Source organism: Hippocampus zosterae, chromosome 4 (genome assembly GCF_025434085.1).
Source record: "Hippocampus zosterae strain Florida chromosome 4, ASM2543408v3, whole genome shotgun sequence".
In the NCBI taxonomy this organism is placed as follows: Eukaryota; Metazoa; Chordata; class Actinopteri; order Syngnathiformes; family Syngnathidae; genus Hippocampus; species Hippocampus zosterae.
Window position 1 is genome coordinate 4,095,535 of NC_067454.1, and position 13,000 is coordinate 4,108,534.

The 13,000-nt window shown below is 45.7% G+C and overlaps 2 protein-coding genes across 8 annotated transcripts in view; one reads left to right on the plus strand and one right to left on the minus strand.

The window, feature by feature from the left end:
- Window positions 1-13,000, minus strand: part of csrp3 (cysteine and glycine-rich protein 3 (cardiac LIM protein)) — a 346,019-nt gene that overhangs the window by 102,180 nt on the left and 230,839 nt on the right. The window lies entirely within an intron of this gene.
- The window catches only part of nav2a (neuron navigator 2a), a 152,006-nt gene that overhangs the window by 87,042 nt on the left and 51,964 nt on the right, over window positions 1-13,000 (plus strand). For 6 of the 7 annotated variants that reach the window (XM_052062435.1, XM_052062430.1, XM_052062432.1 and 3 more), the window contains 5 exons: window positions 723-775; window positions 5,104-5,176; window positions 6,362-6,614; window positions 6,828-6,884; window positions 8,492-8,625. In XM_052062435.1, coding sequence (XP_051918395.1) covers window positions 723-775; window positions 5,104-5,176; window positions 6,362-6,614; window positions 6,828-6,884; window positions 8,492-8,625 — 570 coding nt within the window. The remainder of the gene's footprint in view (window positions 1-722; window positions 776-5,103; window positions 5,177-6,361; window positions 6,615-6,827; window positions 6,885-8,491; window positions 8,626-13,000) is intronic. The other variant, XM_052062431.1, reaches the window with a different exon arrangement.

Consider the following 13,000-nt stretch of genomic DNA (forward strand, 5'->3'; position numbering starts at 1 on the left):
GCTGTATGCTAGCCTGCGATGCGTTACCCTGCGTCACGGTCCATTTCTTTCTTAGACATTTCTCCGTCGCCGCAACATCTCTTCCCGTTGACATGAAATGTTTGTCAATGTGAATGACGATACTGTGTCAAGAATTGAAACATTGTCACTCGATTAGCAAACATTTGGGCGGCGTGTTATCGGCAAAGTAGCTTTTATGCTTATATTGCACCCGCAAACGACAGTTGCTCCATTGACATGTCAGACTTGAAGGAGTATACTTCCGCGGGGGGGGGGGGGGCGAATATACATGAATTCTGAGCCCCCAACCCCTCCGCGAATGCTGCGCTGTTGGCACAGTTGTCAACGCTGAGCTGATGGCCTCCGTCTCAGCTGCTCTGGGCTGGGCCTTTAATGGACGGGAGGAATCCCTGACATCACACGCCCCCCGTCGAGAAAGCAGCAGTGCAGCACTCCGATCCTCATCAGCCTCATTCACATTTGCTGGGACCAGATCGAGTTTCAAGTCCCAGCAGGCAGAGGAGACGAGGAGGGGGGGGGGGGTCAGAGTCATCAGCTGGAGCACCTCTGCTCTCCTCATTCAGCCAGACAGTGTCTAGGGGGACACATGGACATCTTTCCCGGCGGATAAAAGTGACGACGGCAAGAACTCGAATCCTCTTTTCAGTCTTTCCTTTTACTTTTCTGTCTCTGCCTCCTCTTTCTTTCTTGTCTGTCCTCAGCCAATGAGAAGATTGATGACATCAATGGCTGCCCCAAAAGCCGCTCTCAGATGGTAAGCGATCCTTTCGTTTGTTTTGGCGGAGCACTGTGAAATTCACCTGCTTGCGTGTGAGCATTTGTGCGAAAGTGCACACCCCTTTGACGACGTGTTGTCACGGTTGCTGAATGTGATCCTTTGCGGTCTGCCGGCCAGTAAAACAAAAGGCTCAGAGCCAAGCAGGTATCGTTGATTTGAGTTTTGTTCTAGCTGGAGAGGACACTCTTCCCCGTCGCCAGTATATCAAGTCAAGGCGAGAATGCTGGTGGCCACGGTTTTATAGCTTGCGCTCAATGACATTTGAGATGCTCCTCGTCAGATTTCAGCATTTTTGCAGTTTTGTTTCCCCGGCGGGGGAATGATACGGGAGTCCCGAGGCGGGCCTGCCCTCCGCTGCATGTGATGGGTCATAAATTGGGCCAGTGTGCCAGCTGAGGGGGCTATTTTTGGCCAGTAGCCAGACTACTGAAGCCTCTCAAAGCACCAGAGAGGGACAAGCATAAACACACAGACACACACACACACACACACACACACATGGACGTGGATATACTGTATACAGTATATAGGGTACACACACACATTTATAACCCGGTATCTTAATATGGAAATGTCACTTAAAAGTCAGGGGGCAGTAAAATAAAGCAGCGCTTTGATCAAGGGGAAGACACATTACATCAGTGATTCCCAACCTATGGGCTGCGGACCGGTGATTTATTATGAGAGTTTAAGCCTTGTGTGCTCCAAATTAAAAAGGCCTTAAGTTGCGCATTTTACAATTTTTGTAATGATGTATTTTGTGTTATAAAAACATTCTTTTTTTTTCAAACACTCAAAATGTTCAGAGGCATCTGTGCTATCCATACATATATAGTTTTTATTAGTTCTTTGGGATTTTTTATTCTTTATTTTTTGCAAAAGGGAAAAAAAATTGTGTCTGGAGGTCCCAACCAAGCCCTACTAACAATCCCGACCCCACGTGTTCATGTAAAATGCATTGGTTTGAAGCCTCCTGCAAAAAGGCAAACTCATTTGCGATCCTCTGACGCCACCTAAAGTTGCAAAATTGGAATGACCTCAACCCAACAATGTGGCATGTTTACGTCTGTCCAAGTGAAAACAAAGCGATTGACGTAAAAATCGCGTGAAATGCATGTATACACATTAGGTTTACGATGCATTCAAAAATATGAATTATAATGGGTCTCTATGGTGCAAAATATGTAAATTGTGAAGATTAATGTATCAAAACGTTTTTTTTATTATTGCTGCAATGCCTGAGAATTATCAGCCGGTGACGTCATGAAATTTAGGCCATTTTAGAACCCCCCCATACGTTTCAGCTCTCTCGTGTTTTTCTGAATGCCTTTGCCATTGATTCAAAGACATCATTTTACATTTATCGCAAGCGGTGCACTACGAGGGTTAAAATGTTGATACAAATTTTAGTAAGCATTATGGAAGTTGATATGCCTTACTTTTTTTTTTTGCTGTTTTTTTTTTTGTAGGCCACATAAAATGGTACGGTAGGCCAGATCTGGCCCCCTAGCCTTGAGTTTGACATAGAAAGATACAGTTAGCAAAACTTCCAAAGCTGTAGCTCATGGTGGATAACCCGATCACGATCTAGATAAGGATGTTCCAAATATGTATTTTTGGTGTTCAAGGAATGCGTTCTGGGTGTCCATGAATGGATGTTTTGATTGTGTGCACTCACTAAATAGCCCATTTGTCCTCTTTTGATTTGGGTCTTGGCATCACGTCAAGCAAGTCTCCGGTTTGTGTAACTGCAGCCTGCATGCAAGTGTCTGTTTTGTGTTTAGTTCCGATCCTATTAGAAATCTTTAAAAATAGGACAAACACATCACACACACACACACACACACACACACAAACTCAACTCAAGGGTTTCGTTGGCAACTGTAATTGGCGCTGTGCAGGAGGCCACGATTGCTGTACTTGATGTCATCGCTCAGGGGCGTGAGCTCTCAAAAGCTCTGAAAGCGACTGTCAATTAACCACACTCGGCTTAATCTCTGTCTCGAAACGAATAAACACGCAATTATGTGCAGTCGATTGAATAAACGGCTTCACTCTGATCTCATTCTTACACCAGATCATTGTCGCGCTGCTCCCCCGAGCCGAAGCGGCTGTTTTTGCAACTGTTACATCTCCGTTAAACGGAGGCCCATCAACGGGTCGTTCCTCTGCCACCCACGGAAGGCCTGTAATTCTTCAGCCCCAAGTCCTCGGTGTTGATGTGACGCGGAGCTGTTAAAACCCCATTGAATTTTCACACATACAGTACATGCAGTGTGTATCATCCTAAACATCCGATGTGGAAGTAGTTACCTGCCTTTTACTTTTACGTTTCACTTTGTGTCGGCTTTCCTGGCAATGGGTCTCTGAGATAAACGAAGCAGACTTGCTGAACGTTCAGAGGGAGGTCATTCCACTGAGAGGGACTCTATCTCTATCTCAGACTCTATCAGACTCTATCTCATGTTAGCCTCCGCTTCGTTCACAGTACTTCTCAGAGTGTCTGGTCCGCAAACCTGAGGCACTGGGCAGGTACGTCGGAGCTCAGAGAGGTAAAGTGGGGCGAGGCCATTTTAAGATTTGAAAACAAATAATAGGATCTTTTTTTAAAAAAACTCTAAAATGTATCGAGAGGCGGTGAAGCGATGCCAGAGTAGGGATGATGTGTTCCCTCTTACGAGTGACTTACCAGTCAAGAGGCGAGCAGCAGCATTTTGGACCAACTGGAGACACTTTGTGGAGGATTGGCTGACTCCAAAATAAAGTGCTGAGATGTGACAAAGACGTGAATTACTGTTTCTAAGTACTCTTGAGAAAGGAGAGGTTTCACTTTGCCAGCTAGCAAAGATGAAATAAACTGGATTTAACAACAGCACCGATTTGCCGGTCCAATTGAAAATAATGTCCATTTCGATTGGTTGCCAACTGTCCGCCATCTTCAAAGCTACTATATATATGTATAAGCCTTGATTCATTTTAGCAAGGAAGGTCTGGTATTTATGCTGAGGTATCATGATGATGCATACCTGCGGGCTCCCGTCGTGATTATCGTCTAGCTTCATTAGAGCGTTTGAGAGTGGCATTTAAAATGATTTTTCAACTGTCGTCAATATTTCTTCAGTTGGCTCATATCCCGCATTCCTCCTGCGACCAACCTGGGGTCACTTTCACACACGGCAAATGTCAGCCATTTAAACAGCTGCTCTGGAGTCAGAGGGTCGCAGACCGACGATATGTTTCGGCTCAGTTGGGAGCCCACCAGTAGTTCCAGTCACAGGAAATCACAAGTTTCTTGGTCAGTGCTCATGACACACTTGCTTCTGTCACCGACTGCAGTAAGGCTGTCGTTGTTGTTTGTTGTTTAGAGTAACTGTTGAGTTGTACAGTTCCGTCGAAACTAGTTCACCGTGACGCCACGCTCTCCATCATTCCCCTTGTGGCATGTAAGCTACATTGAGCACAACCACTCACAAAGCAATTGGGTGGTGTTGATTGTGTCTTTTTTTTTTTTTTTGGTGCACGTAGTGTCCGCCTCCTGAAAACTGCAGTTCAGTAGTTCAGTTCAGTTGGTGATCTTTGATTACACCAGGATGACTTGCTGTGACTTTTCAGGATTTATTTTATGGTTCACTGTGTTCCAAAGGTCAGCAATTTGTGTGTGTGTGTGTGTGTGTGTGTGTGTGTGTGTGTGTGCACGCATGCGCGCGTTAATTTATGATGCTTCATAACTGTCTGTCACTGAGACCTACTCGAGGGAGAGATACAGGGCAAGCCGATCACCAATCACATTTTTCGTGAATGAGTAGATTCCAAACTGCGACACTGCGGGGGTCCACTGTTGTCGTCGCCATTAAAAAAAAAAATTGAAAAGTGTGCTTATATTTTGAAATTAAATTCATCTGATGTGCTTTTATTTTGAAATGAAATGACAACAAATTTTGTGAAGTTGCCCGTTGATGCGAGGCAGAGACTGGTGAACACGTGTATCATAGTAGCATTTCCTTGCCAGTTTGTTTGTTTTTTTAATCACTCCATTTTGGAGGGGTTCGCGACAGCGGTTTGAATGTGGTTTCCTGCAAACTTAAAAAAACCAAAAAAATTTATGATTGGCGATTGCCTCTAGGAATCATGAAATTGCTTAGGGCTCTTCTACGCTAACCGTTGTTTAGAGGCGAGACTCGTTCCTTTCACAGGTGCTCATAAACATCCGTAAAAGGAACCATGTGGAGATGTACACATTGAAATCAAAATATGCAGACGGCCGTTTCTTACAACTGTGCATGTGTATGTGTCTCCTTATGTAGATTGAGAACATTGACGTCTGCCTCAGCTTCCTGGCAGCCAAAGGAGTCAACACTCAGGGATTGTGTGCAGAAGGTAAGCTGGACATGCACACGCGCTTCTGTTTCCACTGGACCGAGTGCGGTTGGTCACTTTTATGTGTATTTCGTAAATTAAACAGTTTGGAAGTGAAGTCGCCTATCCTTTTCTGTAGTGCTTGTCGTCATAAGAGTCACAGATGAGCTTGATCAGTGGTCTCAAACTCGGGGCCACTTGCCAGCATGATGATATTTTGTGGCCCGCGATTGCCATCAAAGTTTAATGTTTGAGTGACCCCAAAGGTTTTAGTTGTTTTTTTTTTTTTTTTTAAACTGAGAAAATGGGAGAAAATCTAATTTTCTAAGCTAACGTGCTACCAATTAGTGCACAATGCTGCCCAAAATGAAATCATGTCGTCATCACACGTAGTACAACACATGGGTGAGTTAGAGGAGTGCAATATTGCCTTTTTATTCCTCATCCTCGGTTTGTTTAGTTTCATTGCATCAATGACAATGTTATGGTTTTACTAAAATGCAGTTATATGGCGAAGAGAGTTATTTTACAAACAGAAATTTTGTAATTTTGTTCTTATTTGATGGAAGTTTGTCAGTGGGCAAATTAATTGATTGTGGGGTGCCACAGGGTGATCGTTTAGGTCCCTTTGCTTTTCTCAATTTTCACTGATGAATTACCACTAATCATAAAGAAAGCAAAGACTGCAAGACAAGACCGCCATATTTGCAGATGAATCAACAATCTACGTCAGAAAGAGCAAAATTAGGAGTGTCATAAATCCGGTAATGACAAAGTAATAAATAAAATGAATCGATATATTTTGCTCAAGGTTTTTAACCACAGAATGTCAGACTCATGTCATTAAAATGTTTGTGTTATTGCCTTTGGTACAGTCAAGCGCTGCCATGTCATATATGAATTTACGTCATATCACCTAGAATAAGGCGGCACCTTGTTTATGTCATCATCCGCGAACAACAAACACTAATACAAGGCATGACTGTCTCGGCCCGGTTGAAAATGGAGAACAAATGATCTACCTCCATGCCTAATGTCTTCTGGAAAGTGTAAAGTGTAGTGGAAATGATTGCGATCATGTGAAACTGAGATTGATGCATGTGGATTTACGTCTAACCGTCAGGCCATTTTATGAGCCGTTTTTATCTCTGAAATGAAATCAAATCTATTTTGATGTGGCGCATTTCTCTGTCATCTGACCCTCAGAGATCCGTAATGGCAATCTAAAAGCCATCCTCGGGCTCTTCTTCAGCCTGTCCCGGTTCAAACAACAACAACAACAACAGCAGCAGGCCCAGAGGCGCAACCCCCAGCCGGCGCTCGCCCCTCCAGCCCAGCCTCGGAGCTCGCACCCTGCCCTGAGCCAGCAGAGCAGCGCCCCGGCTCAGCTCAGCCAGTCTACGCATGGGACTCCCGCCCCCGCGGCCCAGAATTCAGCACAGGCCGAGATGCAGTCCAGGTGAGGCTTGAGGGTCACGTCATCAGTCCGGTCCAAAACTTCTCTTCGCATCAGGTCCAAAGTGGAATTCGTCGTTTTAAAAGTGGCTGAATGGGTATCATTTCTCCATCCCTTATGTCATATTCCTCTTCCTGCTCACACTTCTTGTCATTTTCAAATGTGGTCCTGACCTCTCTTCCTCTCTTTTCGCATATCTCTTTTCTTCTTCTCTAGGATTGGCTCTCAGAGTAAACTACTCAAGTTTTCCCTTGGTCAGAAAAAGACCTCTAGGTTAGCCTCGACTACATTCTTCAATGTCCTTGCTCAGCCCCTTCTTTCCTCTCCCTCACCTCCCGATCATCCCCCCCCCCCAGTTCCCTGGGAAAAGTAGCATGGCCGTTGCCCCCTGATGAAGGACAAGCATTTCTTTTGCCCCATTGTGATGTTTTGTTTTGTTTTTGTTTTTTTTCTCTACCAGCAGCCCCATTTAAAATGCATGAGCCTCCAGCACGAAGCTGGTGGAAGCGAAACCTTGGGGGCTACATTTTGGGACTCCTCTGCCTGTCTAGCAGCATGCCTCATTTGGCGAGCCTGCTAAATGGGCTGTGGAAGACCTTTAGATAACCCTTGAATCGTTTTGCCTTCTGCGTGTGCGTGTGCGCGCCTGTGGTGGGATTGGTTCACAAGCGCTCTTATAACGCAGCGTTAATAATTAACAGAGACACTGTGTTTGGAATGTGCATGGGGGGGTCGGGGGGGGGGGTCATTCAAAAGCAGATTTTGGTTTTTGCAAATGAAACTGCATGTTCGGCAGTATTGGAAGAGTTTTATTTTATTTTTTTGCATGTGGCCCAGCCCTCATTCAAGTTTGCGTTGCACCTGCACCCTGCAACAAACGACTCTCTCACCCCATGCAATTGCTCCATCTTCTGGTGAATATGTGGAACTGCAAGACTCGAATGAACCCATTTGATGGCATCGCTCATACGATGTTTTGTTAATTCTTGAAGCGTCTTCAAGTCGTCCGATGCATTCTCAATTAATTCGCCGCGGCATGTATTTCAGAGTAATTTCAAATTTCGTTTCACATTCACCGCAATGCTTTTATCAACACATTTGTAATTTTAAGGGCAGGATTTAATGCGCTTTTTGTGTGGGGTCGTGATTCTTTTTTTGCCGTATTTTTAAAGGAAATATGGTGAGAAATGTAATCAGGATAGGAATATTTTACATTCTTAATATGCTAGGGTTTTTTTTTTTTGTGCAAGTGCTGCACCATGCATCAATTCCAGTTCAATGATTTCAGATTGCTCATCACACCTTTCATGATAACGCTTATTACCACGCAGGTCGAGTCTTTGTCAGTCAAAGTGAAAGGCACGCCCGGAAATGAGTTTTAATATGTATAAACCGCTTATCAGCGCCATCCCGACAGTCTCAGAATGATGTCGGCATGATGAATTAATATTTCATGAAGTGCTTGTGGGCTCTTGCTTGGAGAAACTGGAAGACAAGAGCGCCACCTACCTTTTGATGTATAAACCTAGAGGTTTGATCTTGTTTATTCTTAGTGCGGAAAGAAAGGAGAACGTTTCAATTATATGCACGTTCGTAAACATACACCATGGAAAATCCTTGTTTGGTTCTGAATGAGTATTCACAAGCTAACACGGCTTTTTGCATCTTTTCTTATGTGCTTGGTGATTGCAAAAAGACAAGTTGCTCACCTGTGATCCACACGCTACAGTCAAATTAATTTGTGTGTTTTTTGTGGGGGGGGGGGGGTTGCGTTGCCTTGATCATCAGTTGTCGCAACTATGAACAAATAACAGGATTTGCAAACTTCTTGACTCATTCCTTCAATTAACCCCGTTTTCTTTTCTTCCATACCCGGTCAGACTTCCCGGCCCCTCGGCGAGGGTGTCCACCGCAGGCGGTGACATCACTCCACGAGGCCCGCTCAGCAGCGCTGGCAACAGACGCAGCCAGGCCTTCAATGACAAGACCAAAGCCAGCTCGCAGCCGAACAAAGGTATAGACGTCATGGACCACAAGCCAAGTCTACTTTTAGGTTTGAGTTGCTCTGAACGTGTCACTACACCGAGATATTGACTTCATGAAAAGTGCACGCCACAATAAGAGTAATCCAGCTGAAAAAGCGAAGATTTCCTGTGCGCGGGGTTGGTAAAAATCAAGCATGAAAGATAGATAGTTTCATCTATAAAACATTCATTCATTCATCTTCCGAGCCGCTTGATCCTCACTAGGGTCGCGGGGGGTGCTGGAGCCTATCCCAGCTGTCTCCGGGCAGTAGGCGGGGGACACCCTGAATCGGTTGCCAGCCAATCGCAGGGCACCCAGAGACGAACAACCATCCACGCCCACACTCACACCTAGGGACAATTTAGAGTGTTCAATCAGCCTGCCATGCATGTTTTTGGAATGTGGGAGGAAACCGGAGCACCCGGAGAAAACCCACGCAGGCCCGGGGAGAACATGCAAACTCCACACAGGGAGGCCAGAGCTGGAATCGAACCCGGTACCTCTGCACTGTGAAGCCGACGTGCTAACCACTGGACTACCGGGCCTGCGTGGGTTTTCTCCGGGTGCTCCGGACAAATGGGAAGAATGTAGCCGGATAATCTTAACAGATGGATGCGACGAGGTGTTGCCGGGTGGTGAAGTAGACACCCTGCGGCTTGTATCGGGTGTCCGTTTCAGCGACGTGACATCGGCTTTGACACCAGAATCGAGTCCGCTTACCTTTGCGGCAATGGACCGGGCGAAAGCGGTCGGCCCGAGTCTTCTCCACACTGCGTGACCACAAAGTGGACAAGCTTGGCTAACGAAGAGCAGTTTGTGTTGTGTTAGTGTAAGCGCACACCGGTGTGTATTTATGCATGCGTGTGCGTGTCTTAATTTGTCAAGCTGTTTCCCCCTTGCTCAGTGAATGGCCTTCTTGACGGGCTGAAACATCACTGTTTGAGTTTATTCATGTGGAGAAACTCTTCAAAGTTTTTTTTTTTTTTCCGACAAAGGCTGGCCTGTCCCTCTCACTTTAGGGGCCACAATATCTGAGCAGTGACAGAAAGGGGGAGGGCGAGCAGGGATCTGAAATGATGAGGAGTAAGCCAAGCACCTGCAATTTGTAACATTAAATCCCATTGCAATGCAGTTGAGAATTTTGTATTCTCGCCTGACCGTGACTCAAGCGGGTTTTTAAAAGGTCTGCTTGGATGGATTCGGTGCGGAAGAATGTCACATATACACACTGAAAATTTTCTTGGAAGTTTTCCTGGTCTAGCGGATACCCATAGGCACTTTTATTTCCTGTCACGATCATCTGTTTGTAGAATCAGTTATTCCAATGATTACAATACAATACAATACATGCTAATTTATATAGCGCTTTCACAACAGCGGCAGCTGTAACAAAGCGCTTAACAAAACAGTTACCATAAAGTAAAATAATAAACACAACACATAGCATAAAACACGGACAGTCATGCAGTTCTAACCACTTTTCCATCACACACTTTGTTGTTTGAAGCAGTCTGAGATGAAAGAGGAGAGAATCAAAGTTTCCTTTAACCAGTGGATCAGAGACGTCATGCTCAAAATGTGCACACGTCAGCTACAAGCTAAGCTTCAAAGTCAACAAGAAGCTGTAGCATCCATTGACGAAAAAAAATATATTGGTTCACTTCTCCTGTCCCACGGAAATCCATTTCAATTCCAAGCTGCGACTCACGGTTTCAAATACGCATCGGGGCTCTGCGCCAACGCTCCTCTCTCCTCATCCTCAACTTCAGCGGCCATCTATCCAGCCGCACCAACGCCAACTTTCCAACAGCGCCGACATAGCCACTGAACAAATCGGGGTTGTGAAAAATGCTGCCCATTACAGGCGCAAAAAACACAAGCGCCCCAGGTCTGTCCAGCACCGACAGTCAATGGCGGTTTGATTAATCAAACAATCTGAAAACAAAATGTGTCAAAGTTTAGTCCAAAATAATTTACCCCAAAAAATGCTGTCATGTGTGTTACACGTTGAGTCCGTGAGGCACCACTGACGATCTATGAATTGTAATGCGACTTGAGCAAGTCAAACCGAAAATTCTGTTTTACTGTAAAACACAATGTTCACATTTCTGACAAAAAAAACTATTGCTTGTTCTATGACAACAAAGTAGCTCGTGTGTGACTGAGTGTGACCAGTATTGGTCACTAAGTGACCTGAAAGATTGTAGCCAATCGCAAAGCACCAGAAAAGATCATTTTCTAGCGCTTATCCGGGGTCGGGTCGCGGGGGCAGCAGTTTTAGCAGGGAAGCACAGACTTCCCTCTCCCCAGCCACTTCTTCCAGCTCACCCCGGGGGATCCCGAGGTGTTTCGAGGCCAGCTGGGCGACATAGTCTCTCCAGCGTGTCCTGGGTCGTCTCCGGGGTCTCCTCCCGTTGGGACATGCCCGGAACACCTCACCAGGGAGGCGTTCAGGAGGCATCCTAATCAGATTCCCGAACCACCTCATCTGGCTCCTCTCGATGTGGAGGAGAAGCGGCTCGACTCTGAGCAATTTCCCTGAAATGTCAGGATGTGGAGGTCGTGGGAGGATAGGTCCCTGCCGAGCTGCGACACATGTTTTTCCCCAAACTACCTCCATGTTGTCATTTGGAACTCTTTACTTTCATTTCTAACGACTGCTGCAATTAAGAGCTGTTGAGTTTTAATTCTTTCAGCATGTCTTGGGTCAGTGCGCTGTTCATTCCCAGCATTTGCTCCAAAGCTGCACAGGTTCAGGAGGCCAGCGACCCTTTCGTAGGGCATGTTACAGCCATTCTTATTTATTTATGTATTTATTTTGTGGGGAGAGTGCTTCCTCACATTTACTTATGCTTATAAATAGAAAGCTAGTTTGCCGAAACGTGGCAGGCCAGACAGATTTGTCAATTTCGGCAGGCGTCTGATTGAAAGTTTTAGCTCTTTCCTACATCCGCTAGCTTTAATTTAGCATCCTCGCTGCTGCGGTTGTCATTTCCTCGCACCACGTGACCCTGATCTGGAAACTTGAATTCAAACCGGCATCGTTCTTTTGCTTTCGTGTACGACGCCATGCAACACATTTGACTTGGCCATCGACATGCGTTCTCTATACTTGGCTTGCTTCACTGAAGCGGTCCTTGGCATTGGCTTCGGCCATGACAACTGCCATTTGTCCCAATGTCCACAATTTCCTCTCTGAGTCCGGCTACAAGCCCATTCATGGAGCGCGCGGACCGAGCCATTTGACCCACATCAAAGTTTCACTCACCCGAACCTGCAGCTTCCCACTGCCTTGCCGTTCCCCCTCTGCCTGCTCCGTAATCACAGCTTGTGCTCTTTCTCATTCAGTGGCTTCCAGCGGGATGCCGCCGATTAGCAACCTGACCCACTTTCGCTGCCACTAACTGTTAGCATGGCTAATTGGGCCCTAAACACTTCCTAATGACCGCATTGTTGTGGGCTGCTCTCACTAAATGCGAAACAGAGGATGGGAGGAAAGCTAGCGAGTGGGCAGCTACTGTATTTCCAATTAGGGTGGCTAAGAAACATGTAAAAATGAAAAGAGCAAGAGAGTCAGAAGAAGTGTAGGTAAAGAAATGGGTCAAGTGTTTCGCGTACTGTCCAAATGCTAACTTAATAGCTCCGCGTGTGTATTTATGCAAGACAAGACATACAGCCCGAAAGCATATCGCGCTGGAGCTGTTCTGAATGATTGCAGTCAACACTCCCTCCCGCTTGCTGTCAGTTGATGTTTGAATATTCAAATCTTGCTGCCGCTGGTAGCTAGCTCAGCTCTGCTCGCGCATAAAGACGACCCGCGCAGCCGCCGGGACGCCTTCTTTCTCTCAGTCGAGAGATTGCGGCTATTTCCTTACTTTGGCAGTTCTGGGTAAGTCGAGATGCAGCTGATTTGCCCTTCGTCCCCAAATGCAGACCCTCTCAAACTTTCTTTCGTCGATGATACATTTGCGACAACAATAGAATGGACTTTGGACTATGTTTACACTACACACACACACACACACACGCGCGGCTGATTTCAAAGTTTTCCACTCTCCCTAAAGTCTTTAATCTTCTTAAGATTTTTCAAACGATCGGCGCGACAACAGAGCAGAGCACTGAGAGATGCTTAACAAAAGCAGTCCATATAAGTGCAAGTCCCGTGAGGACAGCAATGCTACTCTTCGACTCAGCCTGCCTTGGCCAGACTTTAAAGCACTTGGGACTGCTGTTCATTGTATTTTTTTTTTTTTAAACAATTTTGAATGGGATCCTGTCAATGTTAGTGGAAAGTGGGGGTTAACAGTTTTGGTGGCTTGCTGAAAGGAAAATAATGGCGTATTTGCCAGCACCAGCTCACGGCA